Source organism: Triturus cristatus, chromosome 3_1, assembly GCF_964204655.1.
Source record: "Triturus cristatus chromosome 3_1, aTriCri1.1, whole genome shotgun sequence".
NCBI lineage: Eukaryota > Metazoa > Chordata > Amphibia > Caudata > Salamandridae > Triturus > Triturus cristatus.
In genome coordinates this window covers 470,843,108-470,869,260 of record NC_140583.1, presented here as the reverse complement: position 1 = coordinate 470,869,260, position 26,153 = coordinate 470,843,108, and the positions used below count along the sequence as shown (strand labels likewise).

General features: G+C 47.8%; 1 protein-coding gene across 5 annotated transcripts in view; it reads right to left on the bottom strand.

Annotated features, from left to right (window-relative positions):
- Positions 1-26,153, bottom strand: part of EFL1 (elongation factor like GTPase 1) — a 987,271-nt gene that overhangs the window by 319,935 nt on the left and 641,183 nt on the right. For all 5 annotated transcript variants that reach the window (XM_085644294.1, XM_085644291.1, XM_085644292.1 and 2 more), the window contains exon 17: positions 2,500-2,647. In XM_085644294.1, the coding sequence (XP_085500420.1) occupies positions 2,500-2,647 (148 nt within the window). The remainder of the gene's footprint in view (positions 1-2,499; positions 2,648-26,153) is intronic.

Below are 26,153 nucleotides of genomic sequence, written 5' to 3'. Positions count from 1 at the left end.
GGTGAGTTAGAAAGGAATGGTAGAGCATAGCTTTGCTGGACGATTTGGAGGGACCATCAGTTACGTGTGAAGCCCTGTGACCCTGGAAGGAAATGTCAGATACTGAATCCCACAGGGTGGCTGTGCACTGCCAAGGGCACACTTAAGTGGCTGATGGCACAGGGGCAGAGGACTGAGTGGAACGGTAACCCTGGTGATACAACGTTTTCAAAATCCCCACTCACTAAAGGACTGGTGGGACTGCTGCAGTGGAGACATGTTCTGGTGGTGCATAGATGCCAGGACTCTGGAGTAGCCACGAAAGGGTCCAAAGTGCTGAGGAAACTGTCAGGCAGGGGTGTCAAGGCCCAAGGAGCGTGCTGTGGCTCTCCTTCCCTTAAAGCGTTCAATGGCCAAAGCAGCCTTTTTGCCAAAGAGGCAAGACCATCCATCAGAAGGCATATTCATCAGAGAGGCATGCACGACCCCAGGAAAGCCAGTGAATCACTTCCTTGTTTGGTAGTCGAGCACCACATAGTGCCCACTGCACGCCCCAAAGAGTCAGTAGTATTTAGGTCAGCCCTAATGACCTGCTTTCCTGCATCCTCGCATGCCTAAATGGTTTAAGCCATAGAGGTCTGAGACTCATCCAGGACCTGAGGCAAGATCTCACTGGCTATGTCCCAGATGACATGCATATAATGGCCTCAGAGATGGACCGCACTGACTGACCTCAACATGAAGCTGGAGGAGGAGAACATTTGTTTTTCGAAAGCCTCAATCCTTTCTGACTCCGTGTATGGAGGGGTTGTGTTGATTTATTTATGGGTTGACTTTGCTCGTGGAAGTTTTGACCACCAAACTCTCAGGAGTTGGAAGGTGCGTACGCAGGGCCTGGTTGCCCGGAACTGGATAAGGCGCCTGGCCACCTGAATGCTCAGCCGGGGGCAAGAGCAATGCTTCACTCAAGTGCCCATATGGGTGTCAGTCACATCTTCATTAAATGTAAGTAAGGGCTCAGATGAGGCTGGGCCAGGGTGCAAAACCTCAGTAACGACATTTGTCTTGTCTTCAACTGAAGGCAGCTATAGGTCCAGGACCTCAGCCGCACATCTAATCGTGATAGCACAAGATGTGCTCTCCTCTGTTGGGGGCCCAAGGGGAGAAATCAACTTCGTGTCAGGGGAGGTATCCAATACACTGGCCTCCTGTATTAGTCATTATCATAGTGTGGGCTAAATCATCCTCATCATCTCCGTTGTCATTATGAGGCTGATCAGAAGAAGACCGAAAAAGGTGATGAAGCCTCTGAGGAAGGCCTCAGGGTAGAGAAGGTTTTTTGTCTGAATTACAGCGTACAGGGACCATGTGCGCTGGAGTGGAGTCATGACGCAACCTCAGTAGGGCTTGAAGTGGTTTCAACTTGAAGCCGGACACAGGAGTCTGCAGGTATTTGGCCTTTAGCTACATTGGAAATAGTATCAGTGGAGAAGGGAACGGTGCAGATCTTAGCGCTGCAATGAAAATCGGTACGGGAGATGGTGCAGACCTAGGGCACATCTCGTGCAGATCTTTCACTGACATCTGGATCTGACAGCAATAATACGGTTAGAAACCAGTGGGGACATTGCTACTTTGCACAATGCAAAAGAATATTAGCAGGAATTTGTCAACCGAAGAAAAAGGAGTAGAGCTCCAGATCCGCATAAGAAGGTTCAGAGAGAAAGGCACTGACATCGACTTGCAGGGAGAGTGCTTATATGTGGCTCTGCTACTTTTGGGGGAGAACGAAGTCAGTGCGGAGCCGCACATCGCCACCAGCGACACGCAGGAGCATTCTTGTGAAAACTTCCAAATCTAGGTTGGCGTCTGGGGAACATTTTAAAGAATCTGCAGTTAGGTGTATCCATCAGAACGTGGTAATGTCGTGCCACTTGACTCATAATCAGGGTCACCGTATCCTACAGCACAGGTGCCATACGTTTTGTACTTAGACTATGGCAGACAGTAGGCAGAAACACAAGAACATGGTGTAGGACTTTGTGCTACTTTTCTTTCTATTATTGTTTTAAAATGAGCCTGCACTTTGCGGACAGGAGTGAATTTGAATAACTTGGTGTTCGTAGAGGGTTACTAGCAAATGGAACTAAATATCCCCAAAATATGGCCTGCAAATATATTTTGTTTTGTCTGAAAACATGGTGAACCGGTCTGACTGCATGTATGACACATGCCACACTGCCAGTTTCATGTCGTGGTTTTGAAATGTACATTCACAGCGTGATGTGCAAGAACCTATAATCCTAGGTGAGACTGATTATATGAGAAACAAAAGAAACAGAGGTGTTTAAAATATAGTGAAGCACATTGCACAGTCGAAACTGTCAGCAGCACGTGCCAACATCAGTGTATATAGCTATTGCGGTGGATTTGTTGAGATCAAAATATAAATGAGTTTTATCTTCTACTAACTGAGTCAACATTGATAAGACTACATAACCTTAAACGCCATGTTCTCACCTTTCTCTCAAGTCATCCAAACAGCGTTGCAAATGAACTTCACCTGCAGTGACGAGAACATGCTCGCCTGTCTCCTGAATTAACACCTCTACACATGGATCAGCTTGATTTAGAAGTTTCATTCCTTTTACCAATTGAGGCATTTCACCTGAAATGACATAACACGTGTAAATCAATCTCCTTTTGTATATAGGCTAATATTGCGCATTTGCTTTATACATGAACACAACATCAATTGTTTCACATAAACAAGAGAGAATCAAGATAGAGGATCCAATGACCTCGACTGATGCACAGTTCAGGAATGATATACTTTGATGCAGTGGCGTACAATGGGTGAGGCCACAGGGGCAGATGTTCCGGGCGCAAATGTGTTAGGGGCGCAACATTTTTAATGAAATAGGTGAGCCAGAGGCTGGAGAGTGATCGCTCTTGCCCCCTACCCTACCTCCGGCCTCGTGCTTCCTGCTGCGGGGGTAACACTGGGGATGCCAGTAGGAAGCGGGGAGGTGGTGGGAAGGAGAGACAGCTCGCGCTCAGGATGGCCTGTCTGTGTGGTGAGCGCCCCCATCCGCTGGCGCCTGTCGCAGCCATGAGTGGCTGCGGGGGGAAGGAGTCTAGAAAAGCACGCAGGCTTCAACACCATTGGCTAACGCGGCTCCTACACCCAGGTGCGGGACAACCAGGCGGCTGCCAAATTCCGCCGGGTGGCGCACATCATGATGTGTGCAGGATCGGCCTGGCCAAAGAGGTCTTCGGAGAGACTTAAAGAGAGCCGGGACTCTGACCGCCTCCCGGAAAAGTACACGTCCCGCTTTTACCTGAAGTTCACCTATCTGAAGCAAGTCTTCAAAGGGCTGTATATACTGCAAGCATATAGCCACCGTGTAGCTATTGGCATGTTTTCTTTATTTTGTGGCATAAGCCTGCAATAACGTAATTTAACCATCGTGCCCATTTGCCCAGGCTAAGGCTATTGGCTTTGAAAATGCTTGTTTATTATTTATCACATTAACAGCATCTTTTACTTGCTTTAGTTCACGTCAAAGGACGTAATTCGGCTGATACTGTGACGTATTATTGATTTAAAGTCTTTCAACTTTCTCTGGGGTTGATAGACCCTACTCATCTTGTTTCTTTTTATATGTGGTATTGTTATCTCTCAACATATAATTTCAAGGCTTCCTGAACATGGTTATTATTCTACCTGACTTTTGTTTGTAAAATTCTGAGACATCCTATTTCAGATTCGATGTCATTTTTTTTCTTTCAGTATGAAGCTGCTAAATTTCCAATTTGAATTTATTGCTATTTCTGTTCCTAATGGCATATTCATAAATACTGTGATCCAATCTGAAATAAAAGCTCTCAGTGGTTGAATGGAAAACTAACTTAGATTCTTCGATATCCAATCTCTAGTAGTTCCTAGAATCAATCTTGACCAATTAAGAAGGAATCTTGACCAATTTGATGTACTGGGGTGTCTACGTGGAACTTTATGCCTTCTTATATAATGCAAAAATGCACAATCTCTTAAGAAATAATAACCCCAGAAGAAAATATAAATCAATATAAAATATGAATGAAATAAAATATGAACAAAAGTGTAGGAGAATGGAATCTGACTACATGGTTACCCCCACTTTTTTCCTGGTGTTTTGCTGCTTTTCGAGTTAGTCTGACTGGGATCCTGCTAATCAGGACCCCCGTCTATCTGCTTTCTCCCTAAATTGGTTGCTCATGTACTTTAGGTACACTCCAGATTGGATTCTGGGGTATCCTTATAAGTCCCTAGTATATGGTGTACTATGTACCCAGGGCATAGGTACCACAAAGGCCTCTCAGGGGCTGCAGCATGTATTATGCCACCCCTGGGAGACCATTCAAAATGACACAACAGGTCTGCTACAGCAGCCTGTGTAAGGTGGAGCCTGCACCCCTTACTTAGATATAGGTTCACTATATCTACTCCATATCACTGCACATATAAACCTATCAGGCCTTATCAATCCTAAAGGCAGGGTACTGGGTTTTATGTGAGGTGCACCTGCATGAGCAGAGCCCCTCTACAGAGTTAAGAACCTATATTCCGGGGTTGTTTGTGATACAGCCAACCATATATACTTAAGTGCATTATAACCTCGCGGTAAATGCTAACTTTAAAACGGCTGCAAGGAAACATGTCGTGTTTGGTGTCAAACACCTTGGAATCATACCCCCACACCAGTAACTGGTGTGGGTGGTATGATTCCACCCTCCTAGAGGGAGAAATATGGCAAAACAGGTACACCCGATACCAGCTTTCTTGACCCTGGCATCACAAAATGGATGCTGCCAGCCACAGACACGAGTCTGCCCTCCTGCTGCTGGACGAAACTCCGGCAGGGGAAGGCTGGACTATAGGTTTCCTGTCACAGGGAGGTGTGACCACCTCCCAGACAGGCTTTAGTGTATTGGGGCTGGGTGGGTGCACTCTGAGTGTGCTTTGATGTCTGCACTGGGGGCACATTTGGTGTCCCTGTGCATAGTCCAGCTCAAACCGGTTGCAGGAGCCATTTGCTCCTGCTCTGGCGCAAAACTGGACAAAGGACATGGGTGTAGCCACACCTCTGTCCTGACCCTCCCATAGGTGGGTCCCCAGAGTTTGGCCTACCCCTTACTTGGGTATAAAGTAGGAACCCCTGACTACTGGACTTTAGATTTACCTGGACGAAATTCTGCTACAGAAACCAAGTACTTCGACTATCTACACTACGCTGGATGACTGAAGAATCTCCCTTGGAGTAAAGGAGTTACTCCCCTGCAAGGCAGGCACCTTAAACGCATCTGACCGGCTTGCATCTCCCGAGCTCCGGAAGGCTCCGAACATTTCTGCAACACAAGAGATGGGTTCTCAAGTGTCCCCCAGGTCGACTAGTGTTCTCAGCAATCCTGAGACCCACAGCTCTCATGGGGACCGTGCAACCCGTACCCCTGTCCACTGTGTCCAGTTGCAGCAGCATATGCTTTTCGGCGATCCCTGAGACTGTGCTTTGGGCTACTTGTAGTCCTGACCCCGAGCAGTATTTCCACTGAAGATTTCCGGCCTACACTCCACGAGTGTTCCGTGGGCTGTTATTTCGTGATTCAGCTCGAGGTCCCTTCGCGATCCCTGGTCCGTCGACCTGTGGGTCCCTGTGAAGGCAACTTTAACTTTCAGTGGGCTTTCCTGGTTGCTCCAGACGTGCCCTGACTCTCTATATCTTGGAGAGTCCTCAGGACCTTGCTGGTCTTCACTGAAGCATCTTTCCTCTGCTCGCGTGGGTTGCAGTTGCCAAGGCTTGTTGGTGTTCAATCCGGACACTGAACCCCCCCCCCCCCCCCAGCACTCGACATCCTTCGTGGGAAAGTTCACCTCCGGACTTTGGTCGTCGTTGACGTCTCCTGGTCCCCGTGGCTGCAGAGTCAAGCTTCACCTCTTCTCACCTGACATCGGTGGGCATTTGTCTATTGTGCCCCTGGTCACTGTGAAGTGACCCAGACTCTGTCCCCTCTGCTTTCAGGTTCTTCTCAGCTCCGGTACAGCCTTGGATTACACCAGACACCTCAAATCTTCCCAGCAGCAGCACTTCTTCGCATCACGCCATTGAAATCAACGAGCGTTTCTGACACCACTTGACCCCTATGCACCTGGCTCTCCTAGGATAGGTAACACGGGTACCTCGGTACTCTCAAGGGTGCTGGCCTTAGAACCTTCTATGTTCCAAAGGGATTGCTTGAAGTCCTCTCCTAAGTGTCCTTAATCTTTAAAATTCCAACCGCTACTTTCCCATAGAGTTGTACGGAGCTCGCGTCTGTGTTCTCACACTGCACCCGTCCTCCGTGGGTCCCCTGTGTCACTACTTTGGGAGGTTCCTTGGGGTTCCAGCGATTCTACGTGCTCTAGGCACTGTGTCTAGTCAAGTCGTGGTTGTTATACCACTTTCTTAGTATATGGTTTGGTCTCCCCCCCGGGAGCCCACTGTGTATTGTGCTATTTACTGGCGTTCTAGTGCTTTAATATTGTGTACCTTGTTCTCTAATCTCATAAAGAGGTTAGTAGAGAGTGTTTAGTAATACATACATATATTTTATATATACCTTGTGTGGTTCTCCTTTCATTTGGTCATTCAGGAGGTTATAATCTGGTAAAACAAACAGCTTTCCTTTCCTTCGAGACTTAGCCTAAAGGCTGCTCTCCGTAGTTACCACTAGGATAGCTTTCAATAAAGGTTGACTTTAACCTAATCATCAGTAATGGTCGTTTGGACTGGTGCAAGGTGCCTACTATAACTAGTGGACAGCATATACCAGGCCAACTTCTCACAAAAAGTTTTGTCTGAACTGCCTTATATACATACATCAATCTATGCTCACTAATTTCTCAACTGATATATATATATTACACTCACTAATTTCTACCTCCACCTCCGAATTTTACGTTAACAAGCTATTCACAGGTAGTAATGGGCCTAACAGGTGGTGAGGTCGAGGTTTTTTTTCATTTGACATTGTGCATGACAAAACAGTTAACAACATAAAGATCACCAATAAAAGAGTCAAAGTACATTGATTACATTGTTTCATATAGTATTCCTGCCACTTGAATGGTAGTGCAATGGTTTCAGGGTCTAGCTTTCCATTAGGGTTTCTGGGATTCTTGCTAACAACAGACTTGGTGGCCTTTGGGAATTGTGTTTGGTAAGGAACCTCAAGGGGTACTGGTTAGCAAAGGTCGAGCTGACTAATGCATTGTTTAGTAATGGTCCCTACATTAATCTGTGTAGTGTGTTACATGTATGGATGCGTATGAGAGGAATGACTGTTGTTTGTTTGGCTGTTGCTAAATGTTGTTTGGTTATTTTGGACCATAGGTTGCAGTTGAATGGGTGTGCCGTTTGAGTGTCCATTACATTGTAATTGCTAGACAGAGTGGATGGCTTACTTTGCCAACCAAAATTGACTGCATGACTGCTTCCAATTGAGTTCAATGACACAGCCCACTATCATGTTGCCAATGACATAACGGTCTCCTTAATGTCATGTCAAGTGGGGGTATCACTGGGGCAGTCACGTGTCACATTTGTTTAATGACAAAGGCATACAAGTGATGTTCCATATGTAATCTATGCAGATCAGAATCACCATAATGAACAGGCCAGTTGGCACAGGTTCCAGTAGAGGATGAGTGGAAGGTGTGACCCAGGTCAAACACTGCTCCATCTCATGAGAGATTGCCTTTGAAGCAGTCAAAAATAATCTGATTGTCAACTCTGGGTCAGGTGGTGGTTCTTGGTAACGGAGTCGTTTAACCAGTTTTTTTTGTGGAACCACTGCTAGACAACTTTCACCTGCTGCTTACAGGTGAATTTTGTCAGTACCATTGATGGCACTGTACCAAAGAAGTACTTGAGCCAGGTACTGCTGATGTTGTCCAACTAGGCTGGATAAAATGCATCAAGACCCAGTGTGAGATGCAGGTGGTCTTCACTGATACACTTCGTCTACAAACTTCTCTATTGTTATATCAGTCCTGATTATGAGATTACTTTGGTGACACTGCTTGCTTCTCTAGTCACAAACCAACTCCATTTGTCTGGTCTATCAGGCTGCTGGCTTCTTCCTCGCTGTTCGTCATGGTCTGACTATGTAGAAAGGGATGTAAACCTTCATCAAATGGTTCTTTCAACCGAACACTGAAGGCTCTACCAGGTATCACTGTATTTCTCTATGGTGCTGGTAGACTGAGGTGTGACTCCTCAAGCAGAGAGTCAAAACTGTTACAAACAAAATGTGGTGATGATAGGCTTTATGCTCCCGCCCCCTACACCTTGTGCCACAAAAGAACCTTTGAGGGTTGTACCTGCCGGATAGGACATCCCCCTTCATCAATAAACTGACTACAACCAACTTTACTTTAATTTTCAATGTTATGTTTATTTGTAAAGCACACTATCACCCGCAAGGGTATGGTATCCTGGCACTGAGCAGGTATGTGTGCCTATTCCTGCCTATAGTAAGTTGGTTAATTCAGGCAGCACATAATTTTCTTTTCTGTGCTTGAGATGACTCCACCTACCACTTACTGTCAAAAGCAAACACCATTCAATTGCTGTAAGACTCATCAGGTGCTTTAAGCCTGGCTGTTACTTCTTTAAACAAGAATACCTGGACACACTAATAAATTGGGGAAATAATCACAGAGTGTAGTTTAATGAAAATGTATTGAGCCACAAAGAAAACCAAACCAAGTCAGCTATTTGAATAACTACACAATGCAGTTGGAATATAGTTTATGGTTCAGGATGAACTGTTTTCTTTGCATGTGCAGGCAGGACCATGCCTCACTTCAAATCAAGACAAACATAGCTGAGTTAAACACAGGAATATAGTGCGAATAGGCATACATTATGTAAGAAACTGGATTATTATTTGGGGAGGTGAGTACCCACATTAAGCAAAAATCACAACCTTTGTCCGGGTGAACCCTCACAGTCACTAAGTTAGCCTGAGTTCAACCCCAGGTAGCTACGGTACAGAGCAGACAGGTTTAGCTTACCAGAACAGTAATAAAGTTGAAATACAAGACATAAAAAATCCAGACTGAATTAGAAAAATCTAAGAAACAAAATAACAAAAAGCCAATAAGCCAATAAAGGGAACCAGTCTTTCATAGCTCTTCTCAGGTCGCAGACAGCAGGTTCTGTCCTCTTCTGATCTTCCTCAGACCCAGTGGTGTTCTGAAGTCCGTGCCTGAAGGTGCTATATTTATGCCTGGCACAAGCTAGTGGTGGAAATGACTACTGAGCACACCCTAACCCATTGGGTAAAAGTCTCCGAGGCCAACCTTACCCACCTTGGGAATTCTTAAGACAGCATGTCCCTTCTTAGCTCCGACGTATCCCACAAAGAGTTGGTTGTCCACCCGGAATTCTTTAGTGCACTTAAGGTAGAACAATAACGTTCTTTTTGTGTCCAGCTGGTGGAGACGTTCTTCTTTCTTAGAAGGATAGAGAGGAGCATAGAAGGTGAACAAGGTGACAGATTGCCCTAGGTGGAAAGGTGTCACCACTTTGGGCAAAAAAGAAGCCCTAGTGCGGAGCACTGTCTTATCTGGGAAGATGGTCAGGTAAGGAGGCTGATAGGAAAGTACCTGCAACTTGCTCACCCTCCTGGCCGAAGTTATTGCCACTAAAAAGGCTGTCTTGATGGTACGTAGCTGGAGAGGGCAATTGTGCAGTGGCTCGAATGGTGCACTCAGATAAGTGAGGATCAAGTTAAGGTCCCACTGGGGCATGATAAAAGGTGAGGGGAAAACAAATGTGTAAGCCCCTTCAGAAATCTATTTACAATAGGGGACTTGAATTGTGACAGTTGGTGTGGCAACTGTAGAAAGACAGAAAAGGGCTGAAAGGTAACCCTTTAGAGTGCCCATTGCGGAGCCCTGTTGGGCACGAGATAGGATGACAAGAAGGATGTCAGAAAGGGAGGCAGACAGAGGATCAATGGACTGTTCTCTACAACATTTACAACATTTCTGCCATCAGCAGGCATATATCGACTTAGTGGAGGGATGCCTGGCTGCCAGAATAACTTTGCATACTTTGGGAGGAAGGTCGAATGCTATTCTCTGTTACTGCTCAATCTCCATGTAAGGCGATGGAGGGCTGACAGGTTTGTGTGGAGGACACTTCCCTGCTGCTGCAACAGAAGATCCTCCGGAAGGGGCTCCCTGATTGGAGGATGAATGGTTGTCTGCAGAAGCTTGGGATACCAAACTCTCCATGCCCAGTCTAGAGCCACAAAAATGACTTGGGCCTGATCACTCCTCATCTCCTTGAGCACTCTTAACAGGAGCGGTATGGGCAGAAAGGCGTATAAGAGGCGCGAGCGCCACTCAAGACAAAAAGCGTCACCGAGCGAGAGCTGCCTTGGAAATGTGCAAAACTGCAGAAATTTCGCAGTCTCAATGGAGGCGAACAGATCTCACCACCACTGATAGAGTTCTTGCGCCACCTCTGGATGAAGACGCCATTTGTGATCCGCTAGCAAGGCCGGCTTTAGGGCAGGGAAACTGGTGCGGCCGCACTGGGCGTTCACCTGGGGAGGAAGGCGCTGACCTCAGGGGAGGCGCTGTGTTTAGCAATAACGTATGATTTTAAACCACCTGCGGCAGAGTTCCTTGTGCGTCCAGTTTTCAGGCAACATTAAAAATGTTTCTGCAAGAGAGAGAGAGATCAGAGTTTTGTCTAGTTGCAGTTTTCATTTGCCATAAAGTGGCACAGAGTGTTGATTTGCCTGCTGCAAAGAACACTTACTCTGCAGATCTCAGATCTGCATTTCATGTGGATAGCTGTGTAGATTACTGCTTTTGTTACAGACATCCTTTTGTCACCGCAGTTCATAAGATACAACCCTAATATAGAACAGTGACTGTTACGAACTGTAATCAAAGAGCTGCATGCAAACTGCAAAAAATAGGTTAGGATAGTATGTTGTTTTCCCGAGTCTCATTATCTATTCCTAATGTTGCTTGGGTTTGTTTGGGTAGACATACATTCTTAGGAGTAAAGTCAGTCTTTACCAGTGCTTTAAAACAAATTAAATGTATGTGAGAGTGTGTCAATGGAGATGTGAGGGGCACTTTTGCCTCGTGGTCATGTGGGAATCCATGGAGGAGGTCATGGAGGAAGCGCCAAAAATGAATGTCGTACCGGGCGCCAACAGTGCTAGTGCAGGCCCCATCTGCTAGGCATCAATGGCTGAGTTTGTCCACCTTGGTGTTAAAGGAACTGGCCAAGTGTTGAACCACCAGGGATATGCCATGTTGTTACAGCCAAGTCTGGAGGTGCGGGGTCTCCTGACAGAGGGTCCAGACCCCACCCGCCTTGTTTGTTGCAGTACCACAAGGCGGTGGTGTTGTCCATGAACACCTGAACCAGCCAATCAGATCGCACGAAGCTCCAACAAGTTGATGTGGAGCCCGGCTTCCGAAAGAGACCAGTGTCCTCTGATCTCCACCTCCCCCAGATGGCTGCCCCATCCCAGAAGTGATGCATCTGCCACCACTGTGAGATTAGGGTGGGGAAGGAAGAGGGGTCTGCCTGTGACCCATTTGCAGTTTGTCAGCCACCACTACAAATCTTGAGCAATTCCCTTTGAGATCTGGACTAGGTCGGTGAGATTCCCCCGATGCTGCACCCATAGGATCTTCAGGTCCCACTGCATGGCCGCATGTGCCATCTGGCACTAACAGGATGCAGGAGGCCATGAGGCCAAGCAGCATCAGAGTCAGTCTCACCTAAATCCAGGAGAAAGGCTGAAACAGCGCTATCACAGCTGGAATATCCTAAAGTCGCCGTTTGGGAGGAGAGGCCTGAAACTGCAACATGTCCAGAACAGCTCAGATGAAAGGGAGCGTATGGCAAAGAGTCAGGCATGCCTTTGCACGTTGATAGTGAACCCCAGTAAATGCAGGAGGTTCGCTATAGTCTGGAGGTGGGAAACAACTGCCTGGGGCGAGCCCGCCTTCAACAACCAGTTGTCAAGACAAGGGAAGACTGGAACCACTGATCACCGCAGATGAGCTACCACCACTGCCAGCACCTTGGTGAACACCGGAGAGGGGCACTGGTGAGGCTGAAGGGGAGTATGGTAAACTGAAAGTGCTTGTGGCCCACCGTAGAACGCAGGTAGGGATGATGGGCAGGAAGACGGGAATATGTAAATAAGTGTCCTGCAAATCCAACGCTACCATCCGATCTCCTGGGACCAGGATGGACAGAACCTGAGCAAGAGTGAGCATCTTGAACTTCTCTTTTCGGAGGAAACAGTTGAGGGCTCTGAGGTCGAGGATAGGACGAAGGCATCCGTCCCTTTTGGGGACCAGAAAGTAGCATGAATAGCAACCATAGCCTATTTCTGGCACCGGAACCCTATCTATGTCTCCCTTGGCCAAGAGAGTTGTGACTTCCTCTTGAAGTAAAGCAAGGTGATCCTCCTTCAGCTAACCGTATGTAGAAGGTATGAAGAGAGGGGTGGTCTCGAAGGGGAGGGAGTACCTCCTTCGGCCTATCTGTAGAACTCACTTGACCGAGGTGATGTCCTGCCAGTGGTGGAGGTGATAGCATATCCTGCCACCAACTGGTCGCCCATGAGCTGGGAAGATCGGACTAGGTTGATTTGGAGATTGAGGGGGATTTGTGGCCTGATCTGACCTCTGGCCACCTGCCTGCAGGGTCGGGGCAAGACGTGCCCACGGCCGCGTAACCTGCGCATTCCTCTGGCTAGGATAGGGTTGGCACGGCTGAAAGCTCCTTCCATAGCAACAAAAGCAGCAAAATGTGTGCGTAGGACGAGATGGCACAGAAAGGCCCATTAACTTGGCCATAGCCTGTGATTCCATGAAGCACTCTAGCACCCTGTCCGCCCTATCTCCAAAGAGACGAGAGCTATCAAAGGGCATGTACATAAGATTGGGTTGGACATTCCAAGAGAAGCCAGACACAGCCAGGTATATTGCGCCTGATGGCCACCGTCGAGGAAATCGCTCTGCTCAGCGAGTCTGCCATGTCAAGGCCACAGCGTATTGTAAACTCCGCGTCATCTTTCGCTTCTGCAACACCTTGGGAGAGGACAGCCCAGGCCTTCTCCAGGACTTGCTGTAGCATGTCCACAACTATATCCCATAACAAATGGGATTAACGGTCCAAGAGGCATGCAGTGTTCACGGACCGCAATGCTAGGCTGGTAAAATAAAATATTTTCTTACCAAAGCTATCCAGCCTTTTGAAAGGGAACGTGCCATGAGAAGTAGAGGTCCAAGCGGCATGCAGTGTTCACGGACCGCAATGCTAGGCTGGTAAAATAAAATATTTTCTTGCCAAAGCTATCCAGCCTTTTGGAAGGGAACGTGCCATGAGAAGTAGAGGCTTAGACCACCAAGATCTCGGGTGTTGGGCAAGATGTGAGGAAAGTTGGGTCACCCTGTGCAGGGCGATGGCGGCAGCTATTGTTCTATTCACAGGAACCCCTATGCTGGGTTTGGACCAGGTGCCCAGGAGAACATCAGTCAAGGCCTCATTAAATGGCAGCAAGGATTCCGACGTGGAGACGCCAGGCAGCAGGACCTCTGTCAAGACATTGGTCCTGACCGCTAAAGTAGGAGACTGCAGGTCTAAGACCTCCGCAGCCCTACGCACCACCATAGCAAAGGGAACTCCCTCCTCTGTAGCCAGGTTAGGAGGAGAAAACATGCCAGACTCTGGAGAGGTATCCAAGCCACTGCCATCACCCAGTTTCTCACACCAGTCAATTTCTTCAGAATAAAGCGGGCCTTCTAAGGGGTCCTGCATCCCCTCCCAATCTTCCTGCATTACTAGACCCCTCAAATAACGCTGAGGATGTGACAGAGTCCAAGTGGTCTGCTGGCACTGAAGGATGCTCGGCCCACTCTGTGTCATCGGGGATGAGAATGGGGCTGACCATGCCGGTAGGCGCTGGCAGTGTTGGAAGTTTGGGCGGCAGATGTGGCTCCGGGTAAGGTCAAGAAGGTACGACCGGCGCCGGTCCGGATCCAGGAACAGATCCATGAGGAACTATGGGCACCATGGCTGGAGCTGATGGCACGGAACCCAATGGAACTCCTCCCGCTGAGCCTGAGGGGCGTAAATACATGCCTGCAGTCAGGCCAATCAAATATGGGGCACATGGCGCCATAAAATCCCTACACCTGGGCGGGAGTTGTTACTAGTCCTGGAAAGGAGGTGAAATGTGGAGCCAACCCAGGCACACCCTCCGCAGAGCGAGTCTTCGATTGCTGAGACTCCTCCATCGTGTCAGGTAACGGAAGACATGAAGTCGAAGCATGCTTCGACTTCTTGTGTTTTTTGTGGTGCTTCTTACTCAACACCTTTGAAGACTTTGCATGGGAGACAAAGGCTTAGAGCTCCTGGAGCGGTGCTCAGACTTTCCTTTCGACCGGGACCGAAAGCAGGTACGAGACCTCCAAGGAGACCTCTGAGGCACTGATGCCGGGTGGCAAGCAGCTTTAGGGACCGCTCCCTCAAAGCTTCAGGTGCCATGGCCCGGCAGTCGAAGAACGACTTTGCCTCGTAGTCATGCTCCAGGCACAAAAGGCACAAGAGGTGGGGATCTGTGACTTACATGGCACAGTGACAGGCACCGCATGGTTCAAATCCCGAAGTTTTTTTTGACATGATGGAACCCCACAAAAAATTCAACAAAAAGTCAAAAAAAGTCTCTTTAACTAACCTCCTCTGGCTGGCAAGGAAAGAAAAGGACTGATGTCAGTGCGCTGAGGTGGCGCCTGTATAGACCACGCAGACGTCATGATGAAGGAAATGATGCTTTCGACATTACGTCAACTGACGCGACCTAACAACATGCTGGGGTACTCCTCAAGAAAAATCTTCCAGATAAAGTCTGACGTCTGAGAAGTTCAAAGGTAAGGAATCTGTGGCTAGATATCTCTATCAGATGCCAGCAAAAATATAGGGTCCTGCAAAAAGCAACAAATATGGGGTGGCCATGCAGAAAGGGCATATTTCTTACACATTACAATTCAGGAAAGGGCTGTGTAAGAGGCTGGCTTAGTATATGGTGCACACTTATTTAAGTGAAGCACCTTGCACTAATCCAGGCAACCCTTATGGAACTTTTAGTGGTCTTAGACAACCTTAGAAAGCTCTCTAAGTGGTGGCTGTGGAGAGCAGCCTTCAGGCTTATCCAGAAGGAGTGTTAAGCAGCTTGTTTTACAAGATCTAATCATGTAGTGTAGGTTAAACGAAAAAGAACCACATAGTGTAGTTATTAAAAGATGTCTTTTTATTACACAAAACTCACTAACACATTGGTATATCTCCTACCCGGAGATATCAACACAAATACACAACAATACTTAAATTACAAGAGGTAAGTAAGCACAATACACAGCGGTCTCCAGGGGGAGACCAAACCATATACTAAAAAAGTGGAATGAGAACTGCGACCGAAGTCGGGACTTGGATCAGGAGACTCAGAAGAGATGGGGACACAAGGAACCACCCAAGTAAGTACCCAGGAACCCAATGGAGGCTGTGTGCAGAAAGGAACCACAGCTGTGTATGCAATAGTAGTCAATGAGATAGTTGCAGTTTTGAAGAAGGACCCTTCCCAGTGGACACTGAGGAAAACCTGTGGAAGACAGAGGTTGGAGAATCACCCTACCCGTGGATACCCTCAGGAACCAGGATACCTATACCAGGGAAGCCGGGTGCATAGGTGCCAAGTGACATCGGAAACCGCTGTGGACCACAATGGAGAACTTCAGTAAAGAAGCAGCTGGTGAAGACTGCAAGAGTTCAGTGGAATCCAAGGGTGGATTCTTGAAGATAAGAACCAGCAAGCAGAGGGGACAGAGGCACGGAAGAGCAATGCGCACTGTTTCCGGAAGATGGAGGAATATTAAAGGTGACCTTGTTGTTGCAGCTGTCAGGACCAGGCGATGCTGAGAAAGACCAGGAGCTGTGCACGAGCTGTCCCACTTCGGAAGTTGAGAACCAGGTGGTTGGTGTCCAGCGGGAGCACCAACAAGTCCTGGCAGCTGCAACAGACGTGCAAACAAATGAAGGAACAACGTAGGGACCAGTAGGGTCCAAGGGACTCACTAAGTGCAGGAAAGTCAGAGCAGTCCCCGAACAAATAGGGGAGCCCACTGAAGCAGGAGAAGACCCTCAAGAGGACCCACAGGCCAAAGGCACAGAAGTCGCAAGAGGACTTTGAGCAGCTCACCAAAGATGAAGGCCCACAGTGCAGAGGATGGAGTGAGGACGATGATCTAGGCAGGAAGAGATGCTGGAGGCTGGAGCTTCTTGTAGCCCGTGGATCTCTGGAGTGCAGAGCCAACAAGCCTTGGCAAATGGAAGTCGATATGGTACACAGGGGTTCGGTCCCAGCAGTTCTGATGAGGGATACTGGCCTCAAACTTGCTGAGAGGACAGGTCAGGCCTCGAGGGAGTTGCAGAACCACCACCTGTGTTGCTGAGCCTCGAAGTCCGTGGGACGTTGTGAGCAACAGACTGGTCAGCTTTGTTGCGCTTCCTTCAGATGCAGGTGAGTGACTCCTTCACTCCAAGGGAGATTACTTTGGGTGTCCTTGATGCTCACAGGTCTGTTGAAGATCCTGAAAGAAGACGAAGAAGACTGTCAGAACAGCGAGACCAGGAGCAGCAGGAGTCTTCCTTGATGAAGTCTCGATTTCAGGTGAAGTCCTGCGGGGTCCAAGTGTCCAGACAGTCGAAGAGTGATGTGGTTTCAGGCTTGAGTCTTGTTCCACGTCAAATCTGAGGAGCCACCCATAGGTAAACCCTTTTATACCCTAAGAAAGGGGTTAGGACGACTCAGGGGTCCCTCCAATGGGGGGGCTGGACAGAGGCGGAGGATCCTCCCATGTCATTTGTCCAGTTTCGCACCGGAGAGGGAGTCAAGGGCTACCTGAAGTGGCTTAAATCGAAGTTTGCAAGAAGGGCACCAAATGTGGCCTTCAAAGCAGTCAGGTGATGCTAGCAAGCGCCCCTCATTCCAGCCCAATGCACTAAGTCCTGTCTGGGAGGTGGTCACATCTCCCTTTGACAGAAGACCTATTGTTCTTCCTTGCCTTGCTTGAGCTCAGCTGAGCAGCAGGAGGGCATAATCGTGTCTGTGGTCTGCATCAGCAATAACTTGCTAGCAGAGTCTGAAAGGCTCTTACCTGGAGTACTGGTGGCTTGCCGGAAGAGCCCCCAGTGCATGGAATCATGCCTCCAAAATCGGTAATGGTTTTGGGGTATGATTCCAACATGTTTGATACCAAACACGCCCAGGTTCAGTACAGCCACTATATAGTTTGCCATAGTGTAATGACGGATGGCCACTATATGTAGCAAAATGGCTGATCGGACTTACAAAGCCTGGAGAATCGACTTAGTGTCCTGCTCATGCAGGTGCACCCTCACACTTATAACCAAGCACCCTGCCTTCAGGAGTGAAAGGCCTACCTTAGGGGTGACTTATTTGTTTTAAGTATAGTGACCTCTGATATAAAAAAAAACGTATATCTGTCGTAAGTGGTGCTAGCACCAGCTTAAACAGGCTGCATGGCAGGCCTGTAGTCACAGTTTGAGTAGTCTCTCTGGGGTGGAACTATACATGCTGCAGCTCCTGGGAGAACCCTGGTGTACCTATATCCTGGGTACCTCAGTACCCCATAGTAGAGACTTATCGAGGTACTCCAATAGCCAATTGTGGAGGTACAAAAGTACTTACCATAGTCAAATTTTGGGAGGAAGCACAGTGACTTGGGTCTTGATTAGCAGGATCCCAGTCAGACTAGTAAAAAAAAACATACTGACACCAGCAAAAAGTGCGGATAACCATGAAAGCAGATCCTACTTTCCTACGGGCTGTATGTAGCAGAATAGAAGCAGTGTGAACAAATGGGATAACGGAGAAGGGATAAGGGGATTCTACTAGGGGATGCCTGAGAGAACTGAAATCAACACAATGTCTTCAGACAGTGTCAGCAGTTTTCGTACCATGAATGATCGATCAAATTGTAAAGCGCTTGGCTACTCCACAGAGTGTCCTAGAGCTACAGAAAATATCAACTCAAGATACTGCTATAATGTCCACTAATAAGCTGGACCGCAGTGACCAAGTAAGTCCAGGACGGTAGAGCGCCACCCACCTTTTCTGACTCAACTGAACTTGGAGTCTTGACCAGCAAGGCTGACGCAGACCTAAGGGTCCAAATCGGATGGTATTGCAAAACCCTGGCTATAATATATTTCAGGCCGTGTTTATAGAAAGCTCAGTGAAAAGTGAGGAGGGCCTTAAAGAGAATTATTTTCTTGACAGGCAACCAATGCAGATGTATACGATACTGTGACACCAGGATCCATTTAGGAATATCCAAAATGAGTCATACAGCTGCGTTTTGAACAACTTGAAACTTACTAATCAATTTATCTGGAAGACCAAAATATAGGATGGTAGCATAGTCCAATTTTGAAATTATAAGCACATGCACCAAAGTCTTGCATTTTGTATGTAGAAGAAAATCCAGAAACGTTTTAAGGAAAGCAGGAGGCAAAACAGTTTCCTACCTTGACCTAAATCTAGGGTTGGAAGAAGAGATTTTGATCACATATAATATCCAGTTTTTTGGCTTTTGCCGTGGATGCCGGGGTAGGTTGAAGATATTTAGGCAAGCAATTGTTAAACCACTGATCTCTTACTTGGCCGAATAAAATACCTCAGTTTTCTCTGAATTGCACTGAACCCAACTCACCCACATTCAATGCAGTACTTTTGCAACATATTTTAAAAGCCAATAACGCTGTAGTAAATATAGGGTCAAGACTGAGTAGTATCTTCAGCATTCAAAACGCTTTTAAAGCCATATGATTCAACCAGGAAAGCTAAGGGAGGCAGATAGACGTCAAATAATGTGAGAGTCAGGTAGGAGCCCTGCGATATCCCATAAGTTAACTTTTTGCTACCCTTAGAATAGGGAGCAAGACAAACAGCTTGTTCTCTCCCTTCCAAGAATGAGAACCAACTCCAGGCGGTTCTGCCTACAGCTAACTCAGCCAAACGCCTACAGCTAACTCAGCTAAACGCTTTCAGAGGATAGGGCGAGACATGGTACAGAACGCTGCTGAAAGAGCCAAAAGATCAAGGCAGCATTCTTACCTTCATCCTGAGTAATCTTAACCTCTGCAACTTCTAAAAGGGTGGTTTCCGTACTATGATGGGGACGGAATTCCTATTAGTGGAATGCAGAAGCTTGTTGCCAGGTCATCAGACAACTAAGAATTTACCAATCTGACTCGCGTTTTCGAAGCTGATTGCAACGGAGAAATGGGCCTGAAATGAAACATAACAGATTGGTTAGCTGTGTTTCTTAAAACACTTTCGCCCTTTTCCAAAGCTACGAGTCTACTGCTAACTCTAGAGAATTATTGCAGAGCTGGAGGAAGACGAGATCTATAGCCTCTGATGAACTTGCAAGAGTAGCCGGTGGGCATGGATTGCTAGAGAGCACGACGTGCATTAAAACAAGGCTGGACAGGTTTGTTGCATAGACATGGGGAGAATAAAACGTAGTTAAGGAGCAATTAGGCTAAACAATAGAAACGTTGGGTGCTACCGGAGGCAGAATAATTCGAGCAACTCTCTGGTGTAAAAAAACAGCTTGAATATTCAAAATCTTTTTTTTGTTTGTTTTTTAGTTTTTGCACATGCACAAAGTTCTGCAGAAGCCGATACTTCTGGGGCGCAAACATTAGTGTTAAGAAAAGATTTAGCAATTTTTAATATTTAACATGGAGCATTTTTCGCAAAATCAATTCTATTTGCATAGTAAGTATATTGAGCTGTTGTAATGACTTTGTGATACTGTTGGAGAGCCATTTTGTAAGTAGCTTTATCATTCATCCTGTGATGTAACCGCCATTTTCACTTCAATTGTTTGCAGCCTTCTTTCTCTCCAGAAGCTCTGCAGAGTGATCCTTTACAGAAGGTCACCCTTTGTTTAGGCTTAACTGAATGGATGGGAACCAAAGCATCTGCAGCATCAAGTATTCAAGAGTTAATAACTAGCTCAAGGTCCAAACACGTCACCAGACAGCTTAGACCATAGCATCCGTCTCTGTTGAAGGATGCAAAGCTTGTTCATTTGTACTGCTTTGCAATTCAGCTGTAGTTGTAATGAGGAGCTGTTGGGTCCTACGTGCTGTCCTTGGAACCTAGGGTTTGTCAGGGGAATAGAATGTGGAGATTGAAGCAGTTGGGAGTCGGGGCGTTGCATTTGATGGAGATGATTGTACTTTACTCGTCCTGTCGTGCATCTATGAAATAAAGGACTATTACCTACCAGAAACTAGTGGTGACAAAGGTGGGACAAGGATGAGGTTGTAGCCTTTGCTTTTAGGAGCTTGAAGGGTGCTGAATCATCCTATTCGGTGATCGAGCGAGAAGCCTTAGCATGTTGGTGGGGCATTGTCCACTTCAAAATGTACTTATGGGGTTCTCACTTCACTGTTCGAGTTGATCACAAGCCCTTGGCGCAGTTATTTACTACCAAAGGCATGGAACGAGCTACACCCAGGATTGGCAAATGGCAATATAGACTTCAAGAATATAATTAGACTATTGAATATGTTCTGGGCGCCAAAAATATCTCTGCAGATTTTATGTCCTGTCATCCTTGTTACAATATGGTTGATGAGGGTGAAACATCAGAGAATATGGACACTGATCTGGTGTGTGCTGTTGAACAGAGATGTGATGGTGCCACACTAGAAAGTGAGTGGCTCACTGCTTGTGATGTTGATGTGCAGATTACCGAGTTGAAAAGTGGAATTCATCAAGGTTGGTCTGAGTGGAAGTCTGATGGGGTAAATATGATGCTTACAAACATTTCTTTGAGGGATTGTCTATCATCAACGATCTCCTTTACTGGTCCGGTGTGTTGGTTGTTCCTGAGAATATGAGGAACAGAGTGCTTATTCTGGCTCATGAGGGGCACATCGGTATGTGTACCATGAAGAGACGGATCAGGGAATGTTTTTGGTGGCCAGGGTTGGACAGGAGTGTTGAGCATTTTGTTAGAGATTGTGTCAGTTGTCCTGGCAGTGATAAGTGTCAAGTTACCGTTCCCAGGGGGGGTGCTAGAGGGCTGGCGGACAGGATGGCCGTACCTTAGGGAGGCTCTGTTAGCCTGGGAGTAACATTCGACACAATCCTGCATTAAGAAGTAATAAAAACATCTAAAATTAGAAGATTTCGCAATGGGATGTAACCGGCTCCAGGATGAGCCCTGAATTGGAAAGTGAGCGGCCTACTGGGTGGAAGAAACGCGGGCATGTTGTGGAGGCCCGAACTGCAGAGTAAGATGGTGGCCTAAGAAACTCTATAACAACGTAGACCATTACTGCTGAAGAGAGAGCTCTGCCTGCGGGTTCGCTGACCCCTCCACCTGCTGAGACATGCAATCGCTTGAAGGAGAGGTGACAGGGGGATCCCGCCTTGTCTGCGGGGCTGGGGTTGGTGTGCGGCGGTTGAGGGAGCCTGCTGACGAGCGGCCAAGCCCTGGTCCCCTGCCAGGAGCGGTGGACGAGTGGTGGGGCCTGACACCCCTTCGTACTGCCCAACACGCTCCAGCATACTGCCAAAGATCAGGAGCCTGCACCGCCTGGAGGCCGTGGGCTGTAAGACCCATCTGCCCGCGCTTGGTGGCCTGCTCCCATCGGTGCTGCCATGCTAGAGTGCGCGACCCCCGCTAGATGCCGAGATGGAGAGCCTCGCGCTGCGGGCGGTGCTGTGGCTGGTGAGAGGCTGCAGGGCAGGCCGGACTGTGTGAGGCTGGGCCCGCTTGGGGTTGGAGAAGCACTACTGAAGCCTCAGCCACGCATTCACTGGAGGCTAGTTGGAATACTTTTAAGTGAGTGCCTATAACACATAGGAGTGAGCTGCTGAACCGGCATAGGGCTGAAACAAGGTGAAGCGCAGGACATTGACACTGAAACTATGCTGGGAGAACTTGCTGCGGGGGGCCTCTTGCCTGCTGAGGTGCCTAGTTGCCGCTTTATTGAGGAGGAGGAGGCCGGACTATTACTGGGCACCTGAATAAATACGCTGTTGGTGCTGAGCTTGGTGACACAGGGTCTAGGCCTGCTTCATGCATCCGAAGTGCAGAGCCCTGTGCACGCGTCCTGCCCTCCGTGATGAGTGCATTCTGCCGAGACCGGCGGTGACGCAGCTGTGGTCTGCTCTATTGGCAGCCGGCAGGCGCTAGTATCATCCGGTGCTGCGTTTGTTGGGTGCTATCTGCGCTGGGCTCCGCTGTGGCGCTGCTGGGGGAAGCGGTGTGCGCAATCGAACTGCGGCTGGTGGCCCCACAACTAATGGACTAAGAGCTTTGTGCGGACAAGATTTGGCGAATATAGCCTGCGTTTGAACACTTTAAACCAAGTACTACTATACTGGTAAAGGAAGCAAGTCACTCTAACTGAGACTGCTGTTCCGCTTACCATAGAAAACAAACTGTTTCTGTGATCTACCCCTGCTAAAGGCCCTTAAGAGCTGTTTCCACCGTGTGGGCAGATACATCATGGGCCGCACAGAGGGCAAGCAGTCCAAGCTGCAGTTTTCTGCCCGGAAAAACGTCTCGGAAGACCCAAAGGACATGGCATCGCAGAGGGAGGAAGGAGCACCTGCCTCTACTTCATTGCAGGACTCTGATATCAAGTCACTGTTACTCACCATGCGACAAAGCCTCACGTCAATTGAATATAAAATGGACGCAATTAATATGCAGATGGATTTCATTATGCATAAACTTGAAAACATGACGGCTGCATTTCGAAAAACTGAACAGTGCATTTCTGCAATTTAAGACTGCTCTACAGCCAGCAGTGAAAAAGTCCTAGGTATGGAGAAGCTGCTGAAGATCATTGCCACCAAAAATGAGGACTTAGTAGCGCGGTTGCGCAGGAACAACCTGCATTTAGTGGGGTTTTCGGAGTCCACTGCCACAGGGCGCATGGAGGACTACATTGAAAAACTGCTGCTGGACCTCTTCGGAGCTGAGGCCTTTTCCAAGGTCCTGGTAGTCGAGAGAGCTCACTGTTCTCTGGCGCCGAAACCACCACCGGGGCCCCCCTCGCCCCATCCTGGCATGATTACTTAATTCCAAGGACCGTGATACTGCACTGCGACTAGCCAGGGAAAAACAGGACCTGTCGTATGATGGCAACCGAATCTCGATCTATCCTCACTCCACCATGGCGGTGCAGGAGGCACGGAAAAAATTCCTTCCAATCAAGAAAAAGCTCCAACTGGCCAGTATACAGTACTCCATGCTCTATCCTGCCAGGTTACGGGTCCTTCATCGTGGCAAATCATATGTGTTCAACACCCCACAGCAAGCTCAAGACTTTCCGAAAGCTGCCCTATGGCGCTCACCCACGCCTCAGGATGGGACGAGAACAGAGGCTCTGAATGATCATCTCTGATCCCGGATGAGGAATGAGGGTAAAATGTAGTCACGCAATAACTATTTGTGGAACTGGTAAGACATTATGTGTTGCTGAACTGCACAACGACACACATTGATGATGGACACATATGGCCCAATGTATTTATATGGAGATATGTCAGGTATAATTGCCAATTGATATGCCAAGCCTGCCTTATAATACCGATATCCCAGGCTCTCTCGCTACTGCGAGGTGCGCTGACAGTCTCTCTGGCGTACATTCCCAGTGGGAATGTCCCCCATGTTTGGTGGTGTTTCTTCATAATATGTCACCTTTAGTGACCATTTGCTTTTTGTTGGGCGTATTACTAAGATTAGACACTGTTGAGAGGGGTGGGTATGCATTCACCTGTGGGCTTGGGCTTCAGGTGTTTTAAGGTTATTCGTATTTTGCCGGAGAGGTATTGAACTGCATAGTACAGAATGTATATGATTGTACATGCTTGATTTCTATGCCTAGCTATAACACATTATGGACATTAAATGCATTCTCGTCCTCACCCTAATTCCCAAGAGGTGAAGGCCACTAAAGGTACAGAAAAGGTTCCCATAATCCACTGTCTGACATGGAACATGCGTGGGCTTGGCGACCCACTCAAGCGTAGGTTGGTCCTGGGAAATCTGGATCGTCACCAGTTCCAAATGGCTATGATACAGGAAACACATCTCAACCCGCGAGTGCCGGTTACCTTTGGTAGAAAATGGGTGGCACATAGCTGCTTCTCTTCCTTTTTCACGTATGCTCGGGCACTGCTAATCTTGTTCAATTGGGGGTGGACTACTATCCATTCGGTCAACTACAGGACACCCAAGGCAGGTACAGCATTATGTGGGGTAGACCTACTGGTAACACAGTCACATTAGTATGTTGCTATGCTCCCAGCACTGATGATCCTGGTTTCTTTGTCACTGTCTGGGGGCGCATCTTAGAAATAGGACCCACGTTTATTATATGGGGTGGTGATATTGGATCCCAGGATGGACCACTCCCCGATACATACACATTCACACCCCCAGGCGATCAAACACATTTCAGATATTATGGCCGATCACCAATTATTTGATGCATGGAGGGTACTTCACCCTGCCCACAAGGAGGGTAGTTTTGTCTCCAGTGTGCATTCCAGCTGGTCGAGGCTGGATTTTTGGCTGCTTTCGGGAGGACTAAACAGGTGGCTCAGAAGGGTGACGCATCTAGCGCGGACCCACTCTGATCACTACCCGGTTCTATTGAATCTCTCCCCACCGAGTATCACCTTCCCATTTCGATAATGGAGGCTCCTGCCCACGGCCCTGCTGGACACAGCCTTCTGTGAGGAGATACGTCAAGAGATCATTGAATTTTTTCCACGCAATACTGACAGCTTTACGATGCTGGCAAGTGTATGGGAGAGCTTCAAAGTTACGATGAGGGGACTGTATATGGCCAAGAGCGGGGGTATTCTCAAATCTATAGTAGGTACTTTACACAAAATAGAGACGGATATAAAAAGGACAGAAGAAGCAATTGCATCCTCCCCTGTTCAGCTTTTCAATGCAAAGCTCAAGGAGCTCCTTACAGAATATGCAATCAAAGCAATGCGAGAATCTAAATTTAGTTTTAAATACCATGTGGCCCGGGCATATGGGGAGGGGGAAAGCCCTGGCAGGGCTCTCGTGGAGGGTACCAGGGACCCTAGATATGTCAACCAGGTGCTGGAGGTGATGGACGATGGGGTAGATAGACACACCGACTCTAAAACGACCCTTGAAGTATTTTCCTACTACTATGGGACACTATCGCTCTAGGGAGCGTGGCATTCCTGATATAGCATCCTATTTTGAGGAGACTGTGCTGGATAAGTGATTCTCGCAGAGAATTTTTATCATCTGAGTTTGAAGAAGATGAGATACTGCGGCAATAATGGGTCTGCGTTCAGGTAAGGTCCCAGGGCCTGAGTGCTGCCTGCAGATTTTTTATAAATGCTATATCGAGCAGCTGACCTCTATACTTAAACACATTTTTGAGGACACTAGGGATTTAGGCGGTCTCCCCTAGTCGATGCGCCAGGCCATGATTATATCACTACTCAAACAGGGTAAATATGCCACCAATTGCGACGCTTATAGGCCATTATCGTTAACTGCAACACTAAAATCCTGGCCAAGGTCATTGCTAATAGGCTATCATTACTGATGGACGGATTAGTCCTTCCGGACCAGGCGGAATTCGTGCCAGGGAGGGCTACTTCACATCATTTAAGAACCACATTTGCACTACTACATGAGATCGACCCGGATATCTCGGCAGCAGGAATCTTTTTAGACGCTACAACAGCGTTTGATTCCCTTGAGTGGAGATGAACAAGTTACTTACCTTCGGTAACGCTTTTTCCGGTGGATACAGTATCTGCCAGTGGATTCCTCACCTTGTGAATATCCCCTGCGCCAGCAACATTCGGAAACTTTTGTAGCAGTCCACGCCGATGGGGTCGAAGACGACGTCACAGAGATACGGCTCCGCTCGTGACTCCGCTGACGTCACCGGCTCCATAAGAAGACCTAGTCGGCGTGATGA